The following is a 22,512-nucleotide window of genomic DNA, read 5'->3' on the forward strand; positions in this document are numbered from 1 at the left end:
GCAGGGAGGGTCAGAGAGAGAGGGAGTCACAGACTGAAACAGGCTCCAGGCTCTGAGCTGGCAGTCAGCACAGAGCCTGATGCAGGGCTCGAACCCACGAACCGCGAGATCATGACCTAAGCGAAAGTCGGACGCTTAACTGACTAAGCCACCCAGGCGCCCCGCATTTAGTTATTTTTTAAAGATGCTTTTTAATACAGAAAAAGGAAAGTCCTTATTAATCGCACAATTTACTAACTAGATCCCAAGAGCCAAGCTAGAAGATGTTTACATTGTTTAACGGTTATTCCAATTCTGGAATAGTCTATGAGTTAGTGACTACGGAAATTCAGAGAATTTCTAAAGATGGGAAAACCAATTCCAACAACATCAGAGATGCCTTAAGCCAGATGCACCCAATGTTCTTAAAGAAGAACAGAGGACCAGGAAGTAATGACGAACTCACCCATTCTTGTCGAAGACCTCAAACCCGTAGATATCCAGCAATCCAATCACAGTCTTCTTGGTGAGATCCTAGGCAAAGTAATGCACACTGCTCATTGGTAGGTCTTTTACTTAATGACTCTTCAAACCTGGGAGCTGCCCCCAAAGCTGGGACTTGCTTATAAAGCTCACACCTTCTCTGTCTCCCACATTGGCTCACAGAGAAATCATAGGGTGGAAACAAATTTCCCAGCCCGCTCCTCTGGCCTGCAGCCCATCGGGATCCCATGGAAGTTTCCACAGCTATCACCTGAGAAGTGTGACTTTCCCCTTCTGATTCACTGCCCTCCTTCAAGCCTTCTCAGCCTCCCAAGCCCACATCAAAGGAGATGTTTATCCAGGAGAGAGGAGTGGGGATACAAATATTATTTTAAATAGAGGACACAGGTGCCTGGGTGGCTTAGTCAGTTAAGGATCTGACTTCAGCTCAGATCATGATCTAACAGTTCATGAGTTCGAGCCCCGTGTCAGGCTCTGGGCTCACAGCTCAGAGCTTGGAGCCTGCTTAGGATTCTGTGTCTCCCTCTCTCTCTGCCCCTCCTGCACTCATGCTCTGTCTCTGTCTCTCTCTCTCAAAAATAAACATTTACAAAAATTAAAAAAAAAAATAGAGGACCAGTGCAGTCAGACAAAGATGACTATTTCAAGAGAAAATCTGTATTTTTTTTGAAAGGGCCACACTTTAGCATTCCGTACAGTGTCCTGGGCTGATGCCTTCCAAATTTGTCCTTCACATACTACCTCCTTGAGTTTTATGTCTACATATCTTGTACATTGGGGTCATTTCCTTACTTTCTAGCTTGGAGGAAACGCCCAGGGTGAATCTGAAGGATTTGTTGTATTTTTTTTTTCTTATACATATTGAAACATGCTTACTGTTAAACCTAATTCCACGGACACTGAAAGCCACCCAGCATACTTCAATTACTGCGTCTCCCACACTTTGGGACACACTGCAAAAATCACTCAGCATGCGTTTTTTGTGAGCCTACTGTGTGCCGGAAATGCAGATGTGGGAGGATATTGTCCCTGGGCATCAGGGGCTAACAGCCAATTCTCACAAGTTCTTTCAAATGACGAGGTTGGTTATAAAACGTCACCACCTTAGTGAGAGTGAGTCATCCAAAAACAGGTGGCCTCACCTTGTTCACTAAGGAGGAGTTGATTTTGTTGACCAGCCAAGTAAACGTTCGTCCGTACACGGCCTTCGCCATCGCATCTCTGGCGTAGACAGAGAGCTCCAGTGTCAGTGGGCATATTACCTGAGAACAACAGGGGCATCATTAGAGAAGTTAAAAAACAAACAAACAAAAAGCCACGGGGCGCCTGGGTGGCTCAGTCGGTTAAGGGTCCAACTCTTGATTTTGGTTCAGGTCATAGTCTCATGCTTATGAGATTGAGCCCCGTGTCGAGCTCTGTACTGAACACAGAAGCTGCTTGGGATTCTCTCTCTCCTCTCTCTGCCGCATGCTGTCTCTCAAAAAAATAAATAAATAAATAAATAAAAATTAAAAAAGCCCATTTCCTCCTGAGCTTTCAAATTAGCCTGTAAGGATGGCCAGTGAGGGCTATGTGCTGGGGGTTGACGCCACCCCCACCTGCACATGTTCGGGCAGTAGCTCTTTCTTGAGTGCCCGCTACATGCCAGGCACCACCTGGAGCTGCTGAGACACAGCCGTGACCAAGGCACACAGTTCCAGCCTTTGTGGGTTCAAGGTCGGGGGCCGGGACACTCACACATCATACAGTCGTGCTGCGGGCTGAGAGCGGTATGAGGGGATAGCTGTGGTGCGTTAGCATCGGGGTGGGATGGTCAGGGAGACTCTTTGAGGATGTGACCCCAGGAACTGAAGGCTGAGAAAGCATTAATTAGAGAAGCACAGGGAACAGTATTCCAGTAGAGGGAACAGCATGTGTGAAGACCTCAAGGGGGAAAGGCATGGCGAGAGGGGAGGCACGGGAAGCTAGTGATGGTGCAACGGTGGGGGTGGGGAGGGTGAGGCAGGAGACCCTGCAGGAGCTGGAAGGCGGGAGTCCGGCCTCCTCTAGGATCACCGCCCTGCTCTTCTATGAGGCAGGAAAGAGCAGGGAGGGCAGGCCCATCTCCACCTCGTGTCATTTTTACCTCTTCAGTTTTGGCTTCGATCTTTCTATGGGTGAGAGCTTCCAGAAGGATGGGTGGGTGGACCCCCAGGAGCTGAACAAATGGAAACCAAAATGCCATTCAGCGAATCAGTTTTGATTTTTGCCGACTTGCAAAGAGTTGGCCCAACTTCCAGGCCCAGGATTATACACCCTGACTGACCACCCTGCTTAAATGCGAAAAGGGGCCAAATCCGATTTTACCCATCTTACTTTTACCCACTCCCTCACCTGCCCCCATGCGCTTTAAATCTCCCAGCCAGTATCAGCCAGAAAGACATGGTGTCAGCTGCTTGGGACCTGGACATCCAGCTGCCTTGAGCTCGCCCCTCCCGCCCCTCCGCCTCCAAGAGGGGCTGGGCCTTCCCTGCGCCCTTCAAGAGTGGAGCAGCACCTTGGCGATCCATTTGATCTCGTGGGTGTCCGGTATGGTGGCGCAGCCTTGGTGGTTCTCTTCGAAACAGATGTTCCCCAGGTGTAGGACGCTGGCAAGAATTTCAAAGAGATTCTAGAAACGTGGGAAAGGGTGAGGAGGACAGGGAGAGAAGGGCAGCCGCCAAACCGATGAATGTCGTCACGGGAGATGCCCAAGGAAAACCGCCCTCTTCCCAACTCCAGCCCCGAAGCTCACAGAGCCGAGCTTCCCCTTCCCCAGGAATCAGCTTCTCACCCCCCTCACATGTTAAGGGCAGAGGGATGAAAGAGCCTCCTTCAGTCTCCAGCGCAGGACACTTCCCCTTTTATATCCTCTGCACCCCCTTCCCACCAATAAAGCATTTCATATGCGAAGGCCATGATCCTATATATATATATAGGATCATGGCCTATAGTGNCATAAATATGTAATATTTTATTTATTTATTTATTTATTTATAATATGTAATATTTTAAATTATAATTCTAGTCCTTGAAAAAGCAACAGTTTTAACCATCAAAAAGGGGAAAAAAAAGATGTAAAAACACCATGTTCATAAATTCTACAGTTTTCTCCAGTTTGTTCAAAACAGAAGTGTAAATAAACAGTAATCCTGTAGTTCCAGAGCATGTAAATATTTGAGATTGGATGTGGGGCACCTGGATGGCTCAGTCGGTTAAGCGTCTGACTTCAGCTCAGTCGGTTAAGCGTCTGACTTCAGCTCAGGTCATGGTCTCACAGTTCAGAGTTCGAGCCCTGCATGGGTCTTTCTGCTGTCAGCACAGAATCTGCTTCAGATCCTCTGTCCCTCTCTTTCTGTCCCTCCCCTGCTCTCTCTCAAAAATAAATAAAAATATTAAAAATATATTTGAGATTGGACTTGAGAGGAAGAAGAAACAAGATGTCCTCCTTGCTCACAGAGTTGGGAAATCTTAGCTGGATGAAATGCAGAATATGCCCAAGTAATATCTGAATTTCAGACAAGCAAGGACTAGTGTTTTGGTAGAAGTTTGTCTCATCAGGACACGCTTATCTGAAACTCCAAAATGACAGGCGTCCTGTATTTTTATTTTCGGGGTCTGGCAACCCTACCAGGTGGTCCCCAAGACACCAGGTTTGTTTTGTCAATCCCAGACCACACCGGCAGTTGTGACCACAGGGCTCCTACCTCGAGGTCATCTTCGGTAAAATCGATGACAGAAAAGGCACTGGAAACAGTTTTCCAGTCGTTCTTGTCATTAATAGACGACTCTTTGGCACAATGGCCCTGTTAACACAGAATTGAGTTGCTTCGTGTCATTTTTACAGGGATTGTTAGGCACACCCAACCATTCTCGAATCGAAATGGTTTTCTCTACAAACACGCAACAGTGAGTTCTAGAATATTCTGAATTGTAAAGAGGCAGGTTTTAGCTTATCGTCTAGCAGAGGATGATTGGTCAACTGTTGCTCTCTTCAAATTTATTTGGAATTCGAGCTCTGCTCTGCGAAGACTTTCAAAGGAACGCATTAGTGGTATGTCTCTTCGAATGCGTTTTTTTTAAAATTATTTTCCTTGTCATATTTGCCAAATAAACTGAAGACGTTTGTCTCAGTAACCATCTGCTAAAATATGTGGGGAGAGGACAGCCCTGAAATTCAGAAAACCGTCTCAACGCACTTATAGCCTCCAGAAGAAACTGCAGTGAGGGCCTGCATAGGAGACCGTCACACAAGAAAAGTTTGGCATTTAGAGAAATGAAGGTTATGTGGGTACAAGCACCAGCAGAGATGTGATGAGACTTCCCACTAACTCTAGAAGTTGTCTTCAAAAAATGTTTTTAAATGTTTTATTTATTCTTGAGAGAGAGCCAGAAAGACAGAGACAGAGCATGAGTGGGCGAGGGGCAGAGCGAGTCGGGGACACTGAATCCAAACCAGGTTCCAGGCTCTGAGCTGTCAGCACAGAGCCCGACAGGGGGTCTGAACCCACAAACCGTGAGATCACGACGCTTAACCGTCTGAGTCCCCTAGGCGTCCCTAGAAGTTGTCTTCTAAATAAGATACATACCACCAAAGGTCACAATTGAAAGGGAAGATAGTCTAGATGAAGGGCTTTTTTTTGTTTTTGCTTTCTGTTTTTATGATTTTGCTTTTGTAGTACAGGGTGTTCCTAGATTCCTGGCTATCTGAAGATCCGTCACGTTAAAAGATTTCCTTGTTGCCTGGGGAAACCAGAGGGGCTATACCAGGGAAAGATCCACTGGCAAACTGGCCAGTGTTCAATGTGCAACCTCCCAAATATCCCTCCCGTTTCAACCAATGACATCTGCTCCCACCCCCACCAAGGGAGGGGCCAGCTTAAGTCAGTCCTTCCAGAGCACCCAGAGGCTGGGACACAGTGCAGATAAACTGCAAAGTAAAGCCACAGAGTTTGCCACAGTTATGGGAGAACACGAAATTGAACAAAATAGTATTGGCGAACGGTTTGAACCACTGTGGCATGAAGATCCGGCCAGAAAAAAAAATCTGCAAAGATAAAGACAAGATACATTCCAAAAGGGAATGATTTGAATTATCAAAGGGTTAGGAGAAGCCCTTGGGAAAAGGACTGAAGCTCTTTAATATTTTTATAAATCGACCCTCTCTGATCATGCCACGAGGAGCCAAATGTGAGGCTACCATCCAGCTCTGTTGGAAAAATTCGGTTCTCTAAAAGGAAAAAGATATGTCATATTTAAATTACTCTCCATTCTCACAATTAGCACAAAGTTTGTAAAAGGCAATTGAGATTCTTTTACCTTCATTATTTAGCTTCAATTTCAAGATAAATTTCGGTCATGTCTACTCTTTCACCGTGACTGTGAAATGATGGTCCTTCTCTTACAAGATTCACTTCCTAAGACCTCATTCTCTTTCTCAAATGATAGCCCAATTGCACTCTGCCAAGTGACCTCCATTCAAAGCCAGACCCAGCAGAGAAGTGAAAAATCTGAAAATCTTGGGGCGAAAAAAGGTGCTAGTGACCTCATATATTGATAGGTGCTAGACAGTCTGGACCCTCTAGAACCTTAGTGCTGGCTGCAGAAAAACTAATGGTGGGGAGTCAAATTCTCCAAGTCCATTTTACAACACCGGTTGCTTATGGGAATGGCCTGAACTCTTTCTGTAAGGAGGTCCATTAATTTTGCAGTTAACAACTGTCAGAATGGGAGGCAAGGTGAAGAGTCTTCTCCAAACTAGTTTTGGAAAACAGAAGGGAGCAGCACGGATTGTGGACACAGATGGACGGTGAGTTAATATCATACCCAGATCCGCAGTTCTCACTTCTGCTGTGCATTAGAATCACCAGGGATTCATTTAATTATCCAGAGTCACAGCGAGTGTGCAAGTGTTTAACACAGCCTTGATGTCCACCTCAGACCAACTAGATCTGAATCTTTAGATGGCATGTGTGTGCAAGTGTGTGTGTGTGTGTGTGTGTGTGTGTGTGTGTGTTGAAAAACCTCCTCAGGTGATTCTAATTTCAGCCAGGGCTGAGAACCACTCACCCAGAGATTGGTTACTTTACTGAGATGTACTGAGATGATCTGCCTGCCAGGCATAAAGAAAGGGGTTATAAGTGTCAAGAAGCCAGTCCATAGGATATCTCCAGAATGGTAATGAGGAAGTTCTTGGCCATCCCATAGAAGCCCCTACTAACACCCTTCATCCCTGCCCCCAAAGGGCCACCAAGCCAAGGGCTGGTCCTTCCGACCTGTGAGAGGTATTTATACAGCTGGGGGTCCCGTTCAAGTCCAAGGTAAGCAAGGAGTTTCTCTTCGCCTCCCTCCAGCAGCTGGTAGAAGATGTGGAAGTTCCTCTCGCCCTGGTTTTGATAGACAACTCGAGACTTTTCTATCAGGTAACTGATGATATGCCCGCCTACGGGGATGCCCTTCAGAACAGAACAAAAAACACACAATGAGAACAGAGCCCCTCTCTTACTGGTGTCTTCTGAGGAACAGAAAAATCTGAATTCCAAATGATTCTTCTTCTACGCTTAGGGTCTTCTGTTTAAAAATATTTTTGCCTGCCCTGAGGTCATGAGAAGGATTTTCTATGCTTCTGCCTAGAAGCGTAATCATTTTGCCATTTACATTTAGGACTGTGGTCGATCACTATTGAATTTTTGGGTACGGAGGGAGGTAGGGGGTCAAAGGGCTTTTTAGTCACATGGATTTTAGATTGATCAACACCATTTGCTAGAAAGGCAATCCTTTCCCTATTGGATCACAGTGGTGCTTTGGTCATAAGTCAGGCAATTCTATCATACTTGGAGGTCTTTGTAGACTCCATTCCGGTCCACTGGCCTGTTTCTATATCTTTGTGGCAGTATCACATGGTTTTATGTTTAAGAATAGAGCCAGTAAGGGATTTGCATTCCAGAACATATATAGAACTCCTGCAAATCAATATGAGAAAAACAGCCTAATTAAAAGTGGGTAAAAGGCTTTACCACAAACTTTTTAGTTGGCCAGTTATCAAGACTTCACTAATCCTCAGGGAAATACAAACATCAATCACAGTGGGAAGCCACTCTAGTCCATCAGAATGCCTCTAACCTAAAAGGACTGACAATACCTGATGCTCTCAAGGGTGCAGAGAACCCTGCTGGTAACTGGAACCATCATTAGTTATCATAACATTCCTGATAAGAACCCAACAATGCCACTTCCGGGTGTGTGCCCAACATAAGTGGATGTTAATATCTACTCGAAGACACGTTACAAGGATGTTCAGAGCACTGTTTGCAACAGCCCCAAACTGGAAACCCAAATGTCCATCAACAGGAGAACAGAAAAATCGTGATGAGGTCACATAAGCAAAAAATGACCAACATGGAGTGACATTAATGAATCTGACAGATAGAGTGTTGATTAAAGAGAGCCAGACAAAAAAATAGGACATATAATTCCACACATGAGGCCCAAGAACCAGCAAAATTAATCTGATTATAGAGGTATGAGCAGTTGGTAACCTTTGGGAGGGCAACGTACTGTCAGAGAAGGGCAGGAGAATCTTCTAGGTGCTAGAAATTGTTATATCTTGATCTGAGTGCCGGTTATCACAGGAAGATACACATGTAAAAATTCATTAAACTGGACTCATGTCATGCTTCCTTTTCAGTAGATGTGTTGAATTTCAATAAGAAGTTTAAAAACAGACATAACTATTCAACTTTTCTTCAGAGTCTGTGCACACTTCGCCAGAAGTCCATGCACCAGTCTCTGGAAAACCCTGAGCCAGTCTGTTATCACTACACTCAACACTCAGCCAACAACTGTTCTCTAGTCTAAGTGATACTTTGTCATCTGAAATTCTATGTCCTTGAGAACTCTATCAATCCTTCCCACTTGCACTGGCCCCATTTAAATTCTGTAAACAGACAATACTCTTATATATTGTCTCCGGTCACCTCCAGAGTCAGAGCTGAACAGTTGTGATGGAAACCATACGGTCCACAAAGTATAAAATATTGGCTATCTGTCCCTAACAACAACCAAAAAAAAGTTTGCCGACCCATGCCATATGATTATGTATACCCAAACAATCATTTCCATGTGATTGTTCTCAAGCTTTATAAGAAATGTCATCATACTGACCCACAGGACATTCCTTCCTAAGACTTGACCATGTTATGTGTTAGCTTCATTCACATGCTCTTGCTGTTATGTGACTTTTCATTGGGTGAACATCCCACCATTTAACCATTTTCCTGTCGATGGACACTCAGTCCTCTCCAGATGTTGACTGTTTCCAGACCTTTTACCATCATGAGCAGGGCTCTTGTGGGCAGCCTTGCAAGTCTCCAAGAGCAGAATGGCTCCACCTTAGATGCTGTGATTTCAACTTCACAAAATAATAATATCGTTTTCCAAGTGGGTTGCACCAGTGTGAGCTCCACCGGCAATGTGGAAGAGTTCCTAATTATCCACATCTTCACCAACAGCTGGTGTGATCAGACTTCTTAATTTTTGCTCACTCAGAAAGTATACAATGGTATCTCATTGTGGTCTTTGTTTGCATTTCCCAAAATGCCACTAATTCTGGGTTTTTTTAATTATTTGAGCCAATAAAGCCCTTTCTCCCTTAAGGGAACTTGGGTCAGGTTTCTGTCACTGGCAGGCTGAGGGGTCCCCATGACCCAGTAATAGGAACTTCAGTGTACCTTATAGTCAAACTGGATGTCCATGTATTTTCCGAATCTGCTGGAGTTGTCATTCCGGAGTGTTTTGGCATTTCCAAAAGCCTTGCAATACAAAGCGAGGGAGACAGGGACAGACTGAATCAAACTGTCGTGCCCGGTCATTTATGCTCATCAAATTCCTAACCCCAAATGCAATGATTATGAAAATGGAGGAGGGAGGGGAAGCCAGAGATGAAAGCCATACTTTATCTTCTTAAGAAGGAATGATGAAATTCAGAGGATTTGATACCAAATACCAAGGATGGAGCAAGAAAAAAGGAAAAATAGGTCTCTCTAGCATCCAATCTAGGACTGACTAGGGAGAGCTGTAGAGGCCCCTAGCCCCTTGCTGTTCTAGAGTTGATGGCACCCATTACCAGACCCCTTTTTCTATCAAAGAGGCAAACTGTTCAGCCCATAGGGCTACAGGGAAAATTCCTTCAACTACAAACACCTTTTACATGAAGGGCAACAAAAACACAGAATAAAATTACTTGTTCAAAATCATCCCACAAATCAGTGAATTGCAATAGCAGGGGTAATGATCAAAATAATTTCAATTAAATTAGAAAGGTAATTAAAAATAGAGCATGACTTCAGTGCTTACTAATTCTGCTGTGTGCTTTTTATGCATTCATCTTGTTTTATCCTCAGAAACTCCTAAGAGGTAGGAACTATGAGTAGACCCATTCCACAGATAGGGAAACAGGATCTGGATCCGGAGTGATTTGCTAAAGCCTGCTGGCACGTGGCTGCCCTGGGATTAGTGTCCACGCCTGCTGGACTTCAAGGTTATCCCCTTAACCACAGTATCTCCCTTGAGTCCTTTCTGCTTAACGCCCAGATGGCGACCTGCCCATTTTGACCACCCTCGCAGGCAGAAGTTTCTTCTTACTTAATGACCTCCCTAGAATTCCCCTCCACAGGTCCTCATGGATCACTTACCTCCAGCACTGGATTGGAGAGCAGCAGTCTGTCACGGACTATTTGTAGTGACTCGGCCATTGGGCAGGTCACGGCAAAATACTGGAGAATCTTCTTGGAGGCCTCCGTCTTCCCTGCCCCGCTCTCTCCAGAAATGAGGATGAAGTGGTTAGTTAGCTCGGAGCACATCATGCGATAAGCGTTGTCAGCTATGGCGTAGCTGGAGGAGGAGTGGGAAGGGGCTGTACACAATGCCCACCGGAGCGGAAGGACCAAGTACCCCACCTCCAGGAAACCATATCCAGGCTGTGGTACAAGGACACTGAGCTCAGGTGTCAAACTCTCACCAAGATCCATTGACTGATCACAGATAAAATGTACCAGAAATCAAAACTCAGATAACAGAGTTAAGGTGGACAAGTTGAGCAACAATGGACATTTTTAAAAGTTTATTTATTTTGAGAGAGACTGATAGAGAGCATGCACGTGCAGAGGAGGGGCAGAGAGAGAGGGGGAGATTGAATCCCAAGCAGGCTCTGTGCTGTCAGCTCAGGGCCTGACTCGGGGTTCGATCCCACAAACCACGAGATCATGACCTGAGCCAAAATCAAGAGTTGGGTGCGCAACTGACTGAGTCAGCCAGACATGCCAATAATGGACATTTTTTTAATGTAACGAATTTATTTTGAAAAATCCATCAACATTTCTTTTTTCTTTCTTTCTTTTTTTTTTTTTTTAGTTTATCATTTTGAGAAAGGGAGAGCACATGTGTTTGCGAGCTGGGAAAGGGCAGAGAAAGAGAGAGAGAATCCCAAGCAGGCTCCAGGCTGTCACTGTAGAGCCCAACATGGGGCTCGTACCATGAACCGTGAGATCATGGACTGAGCCAAAATCATGAGTCAGATACTCAACCGACTAAGCCACCAAGGCACCCCCATCAACATTTCTTATGAGAATAAACCAGACACTAAATTATATCCCCAAGAGACGTTCTATTAACTGTAGGTAGAAATAAAATCTTGTCTAAATATTTTAAGCACTTAATAGCTATAATAAGATCTCAAGTTTCCTCTTTCCTTCAAAACGTAGCCTAGTAAAAGTATCAAGATGAGAAAGCAAAAAAATCTTAAAAGCTCTGTGATATCTATAGGACACAAGGTAAAACTATTATAAGGGCTTTACCTTCAAGATCAGAAACCAAAGCATGAAAGTCTCCCAAGAGTATAATCTTCCTATGTGGCTGAGTTTGAAAGCTGGCTATTTTGGATACCACTAGTGGTAGTGGTAATGGTGCAGAAGGGTTTAGAAATGACTTAAAGGAGGTGAATAGATAAGTCACCAAGAAAAATGGAGGGAGAGCCTAAATATTAGCCCAGAAGTCAACCAGGGAGAACTGAGAAATTCAGCAGAGCCCTAGTGACATATGGGTCACACAGGAAATTGCTGGTCCTACGGATCTTCAGTGCCGCTACCAAATGGATGCTCCTTTGCCGCCATGATACTCAGACACCAGTAGATGGCGCTATAGCAAACCTCTTCCCAGAAAAGACCCCTCTGTAGCCACACTCTTGGAGCTGTTAACAGTTATAAAAGATTCCACCTCTCCTGATATTTAAACTGAGCCTTGACAATGATCTGATTATTTCTATCGTGTTGAAAGAATTTACCAAGAAGGCAGAAGTTTAAGTGAGGTACAGAACCTAATAAGGATGCATCAAGGATTTGGATGGGTGGATGGGGTGACCGGATGGATGGATGGATGGATGGATGGATGGGTGGGTGGATGGGTGGATGGATGGGTGGGTGGATGGGTGGGTGGGAAAGAGGGAGAGAAGGAAGAGGAAAGAAGAGGGAGAGAGGAACACTACTGATGACCCCTCTACGTGCTACTTACAGATGTGGTGGCAGTTCAAAGAAATTGACCCCTTGATAAAGTCCCATCTGGCTCACAGTGTAGATTCCCAGCTCCTGGTACGGATTCACAGATACAAGGAGGGTCCCAATATAGGTCTAGAAGAATGGACCAAAGCACTAGTGAGGAACTGCAGGTGCGAATGGCTACAGTGAAAGAGCATCCCATGCTGTGATCTCCATGTGCTCATTTTGTGCTGGGGATATAAAACAGTAAATAAGATGGGCGATGTATCTGCTGTCAGGGAGCTTACATGTGTGTGCACACGTCTGGGGAGAGGGGCAGACAACCAGCCCAAGGGTTCCAGACTGCTTCAATCAGAATGCTAAGAAAGGGGTACAAAGGGTAATGAGAGAGAGAGAGAGTGACCAAAGAAGGCCACCTTAGCCTGTGGGCTTAGGGAAGTCTTCTTTAAGGAGGAGGCTCTGAGCTGAGACTTGAATGATGAAAAAAAGTAGGCAGGAAAGGGCAGGTCAGGCGGAGAGGCCAAGTGTGGGCAGGGTGGCTGCCCTGGAGGCCAGCGAGGGAGGGGGAAGGGAAGATGGTAAGACACAAAGTCCTAGATGGAGGAAGTTCAGATTCCCCAGGACATGAAGAACCCAGGGTTTATTCCAAATGCAGTGCATGGTGGGGACACCACTCTCCCTGCTGGTAAGTAATATTTGCCTTAAACTGTAAATGTAAAATGGATAGCTTTAAGAAGGAAGCACCACAATCTGATTTACATTGATGTTTCATGGAGGTCTCTCCGGCCACTGGGTGAAAGCAGGGCAGGTGGGCATCCCAGCTGTCTCCAGCTGGGCAAACAGTCCCACCTGGATTTCCCTGGATTGGCATGTATTTCCCTGGATTGCAATGTTGGAATCTATCAGTGGTCGAGTTTCTCAAATACTTATGATTGTAACAGAACCGCTAATGTAAAAGCTTCTTGGAATAGGCTTATGAATAACCAAAGCTCTAACCCTCTTAAATAGAAGAAAAAAGAAATGTTTGAACTCCTTTGAAAATACATCTGGAATTTTCGAATTCTGAGTTTGTTACTGGTTTTCATTTCAGAGCCTCAATATCGGAAGTTCTCAAGTCACTGCTAAATTAGGCAAAAATCATTCTAATGAATGTTTCTAATCTCTAGAACAAAGTCAAACAGAGAACTAGAACAGATGATAACACCGTATTTTGTCTAAAATTCTGCAATGGCTTCCATTGCTAGAAATCTCCCAGGGTAGAAGAATATAGTTGCTGACATCTATCTGTTCAAACCAGAAATGGTTTATTCATGATGGTCCTATCATCGCACGTACACTGCTCCATACCACACTCTTTCTCCTTTGCTTATACATAAAATCTATTTCCACAATTAAAAATAGATACTCTAAGAAGTATATTTACTTCTTATATGTTTATTTCTCCTAGTAGCCTTGGTTTCAACAAGCAGATTAAGTCATGGTACCGTTAAAAACAAAATAGCTATAAGATAAATATCGTTAGATGGCTTTTCATTGTCTAATCTACTCTTAGCAGTAGCGAATAAAATCTCAAGAAAGTTAATTTAATAGCACACAGAGACACTGTGGAGTTTACCCGAAAAGAATCTACCTGAAATGTGACCCATCAAATCAAGGTGGGCTGATAAACGGGGAACTTAATAAATACTAACCACCACTAGGAGCAAGCGGACCACCCTAAGAACAGTCTGGCCGTGTGTTGCAACCCTGCCCCTTGAAGATTCATGGGATGTGGTGGACATCCATTATGTTTGCCTGTCTGGCATCTGGATCCCCTTCTTCCAGCAGGTTCCTTTGAGGACCGCAGTCCTATCAAATGGGAAGGTGCGCACTGGCCTAAATCCTTGCCTCCGGGGCGGGGCCTGGGTAAATAGCCTGACCAATCAGAATATTCCTCACTTTAGCTATGGGGGATTGGTTCAGAGGTAAGCACATGACCCAAGATGGGCCAATCAGAGCTAACCAATGGCTGTGTCTCCGGGATGAATTACTCTCTTGTCTACCAACACGGACCTCGCCACCTTGCCACCTTGCAAGTCCGCCCCCAGAAAGAGACCTTTGCAAAATCGAGCAGAGAGGTGGGAAAGAGCCCTCAAGGCTCTGCGAGAATCATCACGCTAGACCCTAGATCTATTTCTGGACCCTTAAGGGACATGGGTCAATAGATTCTGTCTTGGGGCTTATGCCCATTTAAGCTGGGTCTCTGTCCCTGGAAGCCAGAATTGGGGTACATCGGGCAGTGGTTCCTTCACACCTCCCTTTAAAGGCTGACCTAACAGAGAGATAGTGTTCACCATCCTCAAGGCTGTGAAGGCAGGCAGGAGGGGAGCCACCCGCCAGGAAAACAGCCGAGGAACGGTTACGTTACATAGATGAGGTTCTCGCTGAAACGCTTTCGAAGGTTGTCCAGAAACGCAGATTCGCTGGTGTAGGCATCCAAGAGCACAAAATCCTGCACCCCGACCTTGTCCCGGGCGGTCAGCGCGCTTTCCATGTGCAGACGAATGTGCCTCCTCCTCACTTCTTCTTTCTGCAGCAAACAGAACATTACTCAGCAGCTCGCTTACTCTGTAGTTCCTGTTGCTCATCTAATATGGAAATAGCGAGGTACCCTGGGGACAGTGGAGCGCTGAGGTCAGATGATGTTCTCTTCATTAAGAGTCTACAATCTGGTTAGGGATACAAGGAGATAGTAATAAAAGCAGAAATAGTAACAGCAGCAACTGAGGGCAACTGAGCAGTGACCGTGCCAGGTACTACGCTAAATACTTGACTTGTATTTTCTTTAGCCCTCGTTCTGATGCTAGGAAGTAAATGCTATTATCGTGCCCATTTACCAGGCGAGGAACTAAGGACAGAGACATTATAAAACATGTCTGAATTCTGTCAAAGGGCAGAAGCAGGATATGAACCTAGACAGCCCAGCCCCAGAGCCAGCTTTCTTGACCATCACTTACTAAACATTAGTTACCTAAACTTGCTGTGTAATTCCGAGATGAATGAGGAGTTTGGTTATAATGGGAATTTCTTGTTACAGAGGAATTCTCAAGGAAGGACACCTCTGGAGGGTCCTCTCTCCAAGACTGCGCTTCAGACCTCCCTGGAAAAGGAGTAGTTGCACTCCACTGGAAGGTGGAGAATCTCAGCGGGATACCAGGGGCAGAGCTTGTCCACCGTCACTAGCCAGCAAAACGACCCTCTTGGACACGGCTGAGCAAAGGGAGTCAGATGGGCGCTGGGCAGGAGACCTGGTGCAGCACGTGTGAGTCAGGAGGGCCGTGGGGAACAGCTCTCCAGGTCTGGGCCAAGCTGAGGCTGGAGACTGGAGCCTGTAGACAGAGAGTGGGGGGCACTGCCATGGGAGGTGGCCTGGAGAATGAGCTCTGCGGTGGGAGGATTGCCCCAGGGTGATTACCAGGCCCAGGCTGCAAGGGCACTGAGGGACTGTGCTCTGAGCACACGGTTAGTGCACCGCCCACCACGTTCCACTGCGCAGGTGGCCGCAGCTGAAAAGAACAAGCAAAACCTAGCAAAGGGAGCCTGGAAGAGACACCTCTAGCTATTGCAGTGTCCCTCCAGCGCCCTCTAGTGAGCAAGATTCAAGGAGGTCCGTTTGTTATCACAGAGCAGGTCCTGAAGGATGAATCCGGGTACAAGAGACAGTAAATTGACAACTGAGCTTTTGGACGTGCAGAGGCTCTAGAATAGCTGAAACAGGAAACGTGAAAAAGGCAAACAAAGCTAGAGGACTCCAGCATTCTCGCTGGAAGTAATCAGGACCACGTGTCAATTGATTTTAACAAAGGTACCAAAAACAAGTCAGTGCCGAAAAGGAAAATCTTTTCAACTAATAGCGCAGGAATAACTAGGTATTGTAATGAAGTAAGTCCATTTCAACCCTACTTCATAATATATATACTTATATATTATAAAATAATGTATTTTATGGGGCGCCTGGGTGGCTCAGTCGGTTGAGCATCCAACCTCAGCTCAGGTCATGATCTCGCAGTCTGTGAGTTCAAGCCCCATGTCAGGCTCTGTGCCGACAGCTCAGAGCCTGGAGTCTGCTTCAGATTCTGTGTCTCCCTCGCTCTCTGCCCCTCCCCTCCTCATTGTCTCAAAAATAAACTTTAAAAAATGTAAAATAAAATAGTGTATTTTAATAACATTTATAAAACACATGTTCATATGTTAATAAATTTCTGTCTATATATTAAACTTTTATATGTGTAAAACTTTTACATCTGTCTATATAGTATGTAAACTTTATGTATAAAACTTCTATATATCTATATGTTATACAGTATGCATTTATATATGACTATATACAAGACATATCTATATAATATATAAACATATATACAAGACTCTATATAAGTTTTTTTTTTATGTATCAGGGCACCTGGGTGGCTCAGTCAGTTGAGTGCTCACCTCTTGATTTCAGCTCAGGTCATGATCCCAGGTTCATGGGATCAAGCCCTGTGTAGGGCTCTGCACTTACAGCACAGAGTCTGCTTGAGATTCTCTCTCTCTCTCTTTCTCTCTCTCCCTCTCTCCCTCTGCTTGTCTCCCCTGCTTGTGTGCTCTTTCTCAAAAGAAATTAATTAAAAACAAACCTTTTAAATTCATCCATATGTTATATAAACTTACACATGAAACTACATAGAGAAAACTTTTATTATATATGAACTTTATATATAAACAGTCCTTATCTCATAAAATATAAAGATATAAATTTATAAAAACATGATATGTTGTACCTATTATTTTATAACATTTAATTAATATATATAAAAAAGCTTGAAATGAACCTTAGACCTAACTGTAAATGCATCATCTATAAAGCTACAGGGAGAAAACAGAAGAGAGAAAGGTAATGTTTCCTTATGACAAAGAAAGAAAGAACTATAAAAGAGAAAAAAATATGAGGTGCATGGGTGGCTCAGTCGGTTGAACATCCGACCTCAGCTCAGGCCATGATCTCATGGTCCATGAGTCCCAGCCCTGCATTGGTCTCTGTGCTGACAGCTCAGAGCCTGGAGCCTGCTTCTGATTCTGTGTCTCCTGCTCTCTCTGCTTCTCCCCAACTCATGCTCTGCCTCACTCTCAAAAATGAATGCATATTTTAAAAAATTAAAAAGAAAAAGAAAAAAAATAAGAAATATGACTTCATCAAAAACTTCTTCAGAAGACACCATTAGGAAAACAAATAGGCAAGCCACATACTGGCAGAAAGTGTTCACAAAATATATACCTGCGAAGGATTTGTATCCAGGATAAAAGATTCATAGACCTCAGCAACGAAAAGCTAAACCCAGTAAAAATTGGGCAGAAGACTTGAATGGACACTTCACAAAGGAAGATAAAACAAACGGTCAATGAGCCCATAGGAAACCACTCAATGTCATTAGTCATCAGGGAAATTCAAGTTAGAATGGCGTCGAGATAGCCCCAGAGCAGCTCGAATGAAAAAGACTGACAGCATCAACCATGAGTGAGACCGTGGAACGGACGGATCGCTCCTGCGTTGCTGGGTGCAATGTGAAGTGATAGAATCACTTTGGGGAAAGGTCTGGCAGTTTCTAATAAAGTTAACCTCCGCTCTTTGGTCCCACAGCCCCCTTCCCAAGTATTTACATTGGAGAAGTGTAAACACATAGCCACAAAAGGACTCCAACATAAAGGTTTACAGCAACTTTATTCATAATGGCCCCAAACTGGAAACAATCCAAATTTCCATCAGCCGGAGAATGGACGCGGAATCCATACAATAGAAAGGTTACAGCGACAGAAGAGAAAGGACTGGTGTGCACGACACGGATGACTCCCACAGACATTATGCTGAGTGAAAGAACTCAGACACAAAAGAGCGCATGCCCTATGATTCCATTTATCTGAAATTCTAGAAGCAAAACTAATCTGCAGTGAAAAAATCAGAACAATTGTTGCCCGGGTAGGGGGATTGTCTGGCAGAGGACATTTCTGGAGTGATGGAAACATTCTCTGCCTTGATAGGGCTGTGTGTTACGTGGGTGTATCTGTTTGTCGAGATACCTTGTTAAGATTTGGTAGATTTCCACATATGCAAATTTTATTCTAAAAAGAACCACCAAAAAAGTAAGTGTGCAGGGGATGGAGAGAGGGTGGAGGCATACATGGAAACGGAGGGCAGAATGGTAATAATTGTTGAAGCTGGGTGATGCGCATAAGGGGGATTGATTATACTAATCTGTTTGTAATTATTTGCAATGTTGCATAATAAAATGTTTTAGAAACCAGAATGGCCACCAGGTGTCTCCCTACACTAGTCAAATGGAGCTAGAATACTGCTCTCCAAGGATGAAAGCCATGCATTTAAATTGTAAAAGAATCTTAAAAGAGTATTTTGGTGATTTCAAATATCCCCATTTTAAAGTGTGGGTGGGGCATCTGGGTGGCTCAGTCGATTAAGCACCTGACTCTTGATTTCGGCTCAGGTCGCGATCTTACGGTTGGTGGGTTCGAGCCCTGCACTGGGCTTTGCACAGACAGCTTGGAGCATGCTTGGGATTCTGTCTCTCTCCCTGTCTTTCTCTGAGGCTCCCCTGCTCACCCTTTCTTCTCTCTCTCAAATATTATTTTAAAAAGTGTGTCTGTGTGTATAAGAGAGGCAGGCAGTCCAAGGACTCGGGAACACAAGCCTGCCCAAGTATAAATCCAGTCTCTGTGGCCTCCTGACAGTACAATCTTGGCAAAGTCTCCTTTGCTCTGCAAGGACCTATTTCAGGTCTGTAAAATGAAACATGATTGTACCTACTTGGCAGGGTTGTTGGCTTGAACAGACCATGGAAAGCACTTGGCCCAGTGCCAGACACAATGTCAGCTCTGTGAGCACTTTCTTCTATCCTCATTAGTATTACTGTATTAGCAATGATTAGAAACGAGAAAACAAAGCAGAAAATGGGCCGGTGTGTAGTCGGCGAGTCCCTGTTGAATTGGGAGGGGGCTGGAGTCTGAAATATCAGGAGCTGTGCCCACAAATGTCACTGCCGTCAGATCTCTGCAGGTGGAGGGCGCAGAAATTACAAAGCTGCTTATCCCCGTTCGATAGATGTGTGCTTACCGGAGTGAGCCTTGCAGTCATTAGTACCTCGGGCTTTCTGTGACCGGCAGCCCGAACAGAATTTTCATAAACCTCAAAGATTAAGAGATGGGACGGTGATTTTAACTCAAAAGGGCCACTTCGGACTGGAGTTCTCTTTGCTGCAATATTTCAGTTCCCATAGCTGGGTTCCTTTTATCGAGTTGATTTCCAAATATCTTGAAAGGGCATGAGCAAAGGAGAGTGTCCTAATCAGATTGATGCAAACAGTCAAAGGGATGGGTATTGGGGTAGAAGGGGACAGGGGAGTAAAGCAATTCAAGTAGTTTGGCTTGGCCCCAAAAGAAGAGGGCTGAAAGATTTTATCAGGAAGAGAATATCAAATCCGGAAATGACCAAATAAGAGGGAAGAAATTCAAGAGAGAAATTTGCAGGGCAGCTACGAATGAACATCTTTGGGGTGATAAAACTTTTGTAGAGGATGCTGCCGTGCAAACCCGCAGAGGAGGGATCACAAACCCCGCTGCCGGCAGGGACCTGGGCAGGTACTAGGGTTGAGTCAAGCTGATAGGTGGTGGGGACTCGTTCAGAGAAGGAACGGTCACCGAAGCTGGGCCACCCCGACTTGGCTCTGCTGACTCCAGGTGTGAATGTTTGCCTCGTGTTGCCAGACCTTCCAGTTACTCAAGAAAAGTCAGAAACTTAGAATTTTATGGAAAGTCCTGTCGCACATACATAGCCTGGGGGCACTAGTCAAAAGAGAGCTGGTCACCCTTTGTCTTGAATGGTTTAGATAATTCACTTATCGATAGGCAGGAGATTCAAGGAGGTGCCCCCACGAGGACCATGATTTTGGAAGCATCGACATATAATCAGCGCCGACCGGACCATATCACCTTCTACATAACCTCGTGCTGGACCCTGTGTGTGCGTCTAGGTGAGTGGGGTGGGGGTAGGGGAGAGGCACAGGGTATATCAAGATGGCCAGATGCTGTGACAGAGACTGAAATGCCTGACACACATTCCATACATGTCCTGACATTTCCCCCTGCAGTAAGGTGGAGTCACATGACTATTTTGGGCCAACAGCTTGTGAATAGAAGTGACCGTTGTACCAGCTCCTCCACTGGGTTATCTGGACTCCTTCAAGGCCGCAGTGACTGGGAAGTTCTGGCTGAATGGATGAGTCACAAAATTGATAGAGCCTAGGTCCCTGAGTCCTCACAGGGAGGAGAGATGGTCTAAAGAATCATCTAGACCCACAGTACGCTTTGTGTAAGCAAGAATAAACTCCTGCTGTGGCCAACTTTTGAGGACTGGGACCTGTTTGTTACTGTAGCTGAAGGCTGTTCATGCTGACTCATACACCTGCAGAAAAGGGCTTTTCCACAGGGATAAAAACACTTTGAAAGTGAGTCACAGCTCTTGAATGTTAAGCTCCACCAACTGTCCTGGCTATAACTCTAAGGTTTGGAAGATGAGAAATGGGATTTAAAAAAAAATTTTTTTTTAATGTTTTATTTATTTCTGAGAGAGAGACACACACAACATGAACAAGGGAGGGTCAGAGAGAGAGGGAGGCACAGAATCTGAAACAGGCTCCAGGCTCTGAGCTAGCTGTCAGCACAGAGCCTGATGCGGGGCTCGAACCCACAAACTGCGAGATCATGGCTGAGCCAAAGTTGGACACTTAACTGACAGAGCCACGCGGGTGCCCCAAGAAATGGAAATTTTTTAAAAATGCTTATTTCTTTTTGAGAGAGAGAGAGAGAGAGCACAAGGGAGCAAAAGTGAATGGGGGATGGGCAGAGAGAGAGACAGACAGAAGATCTGAAGCGGGCTCCGTACTGTCAGCACAGAGCCCAACGTGGGGCTCGAACTCCCGAACCATGAGTGGTCCCTGTGTGTGAACATTTTTCATAATAAAAGCTATAACCGTATATATTTGCAGGATAAAAAAAAACTAAAGAAATTCTGAAGTTAAAGAATAATATGGGGTGATGCACAGGTACAACTGTAAGTTTGAAGGAAAGTACTTAAATACGGGAGCCTGGCGAACATGATTTAGGGGATAGAGAGGGTTTTACCAACTCTCCTCTGCCCTGGGAGTTCCCTGACTCTCTCCCACATGTCCGTGGGTAGCCTGGTGAGATCTTCCCTTAAATAGAAAGGCTTTGCTTTCCTTAATTTTATATATTGAGGTTTTTTTTTTTTAGGACTTCCTTTGAGAAAAGTGTCCTGAAGCATAAAATTTTGAAAGCTGCAACTCTAGGGCTTATTTTCTCCCCTTAAAAAAAATCTCCCCCAGGGAGGGAGGCAAACCATGGGAGACTCTTGAATGCTGAGAACAAACAAAAGGGCTGATGGGGGTGGGGGAGTAGGGAAGGGGGTGATGGGCATGGAGGAGGGCACTTGTGGGGATGAGCACTGGGTGTTATATGGAAACCAACTTGACAATAACTATTAAAAAAACAAAACTCCCCTTTGGGGCACCTGGGTGGCTCAGTCAGTTAAGCATCTGACTTTGGCTCAGGTCATGGTCTTGAGGTTCATGAGTTTGAGCCCCACATTGGGCTCACTGCTATCAGCACAGAGCCCACCTCAGATCCTCTGCTCCCTCCTCTCTCTGCCCCTACCCCGCTTGCACTCTCCCCATAATAAATATTTTTTAAAAGTGTTCACACACAGAAAGTATCAAAAGCACAACAAAGCCAATGTATCAAGTACCCAGCTTCAATAAATACCAACCTAGCACCTCTGATATTTCATCTCCTCCCCATTTCTCCTCTCAACAACGGATTCGTTCAAAGTCACAAACCTCACATCGCTTTATAAATATAAATATAAATATAAATATAAATATAGATATTTTAGAGCTCTAAAAGAATTATTTCAAAATATCTGTACAAAACATCAGTGTCATACAGAAAGGACTTCACAAAACTCCTTAATTATCACACCCAGGGTTCAAATTTCTCTATTTTCTACTACTGGCTCGCTCAAATCAGTATCCAAACAAGGTCCACATACTGCATTTAGTTGATGTGTCTGCCAAGTTTCTTGTTCTAGAGGGTCCCCTGCCCCCCTTGATTTTCTTGCCACTTGAAGGAATTAGAGAGTTTGTTCACATTCTGGATATTGATTGTCTTCTTCTGAGTTCATTTAAGATGTTCCTCTTTCTCCTGCATTTCCTGAAAACTGGTAGCCTAATCTGGGGGCCCAATCAGATACAGGACTCATTTGCTTTGGCAAAAGGACTTTATAGGCAGGGAATTGTACTTCCAGCATAAGATATATAAGGTCTGGTTGTCTTTCTCAAGGAATCAATGTTCCCATCCAGGT

At 44.7% G+C, this 22,512-nt stretch overlaps 1 protein-coding gene across 1 annotated transcript in view; it reads right to left on the bottom strand.

Moving 5' to 3' along the window:
• The window catches only part of MYO1H (myosin IH), a 46,643-nt gene extending 32,027 nt beyond the window's left edge, over positions 1 to 14,616 (bottom strand). The window contains exons 1-10 of the mRNA XM_077766038.1: positions 14,458 to 14,616; positions 12,067 to 12,182; positions 10,194 to 10,392; positions 9,231 to 9,311; positions 6,777 to 6,956; positions 4,209 to 4,307; positions 3,020 to 3,133; positions 2,609 to 2,680; positions 1,626 to 1,745; positions 446 to 513 (exon numbers count right to left, since the gene is read on the bottom strand). Of these exons, the coding sequence (XP_077622164.1) occupies positions 446 to 513; positions 1,626 to 1,745; positions 2,609 to 2,680; positions 3,020 to 3,133; positions 4,209 to 4,307; positions 6,777 to 6,956; positions 9,231 to 9,311; positions 10,194 to 10,392; positions 12,067 to 12,182; positions 14,458 to 14,583 (1,175 nt within the window). The 5' untranslated portion in view covers positions 14,584 to 14,616. The remainder of the gene's footprint in view (positions 1 to 445; positions 514 to 1,625; positions 1,746 to 2,608; positions 2,681 to 3,019; positions 3,134 to 4,208; positions 4,308 to 6,776; positions 6,957 to 9,230; positions 9,312 to 10,193; positions 10,393 to 12,066; positions 12,183 to 14,457) is intronic.
• Between the last annotated feature and the right edge of the window lie 7,896 nt (positions 14,617 to 22,512).

This window comes from Crocuta crocuta, unplaced genomic scaffold, assembly GCF_008692635.1.
Source record: "Crocuta crocuta isolate KB4526 unplaced genomic scaffold, BGI_CrCroc_1.0 scaffold339, whole genome shotgun sequence".
NCBI lineage: Eukaryota > Metazoa > Chordata > Mammalia > Carnivora > Hyaenidae > Crocuta > Crocuta crocuta.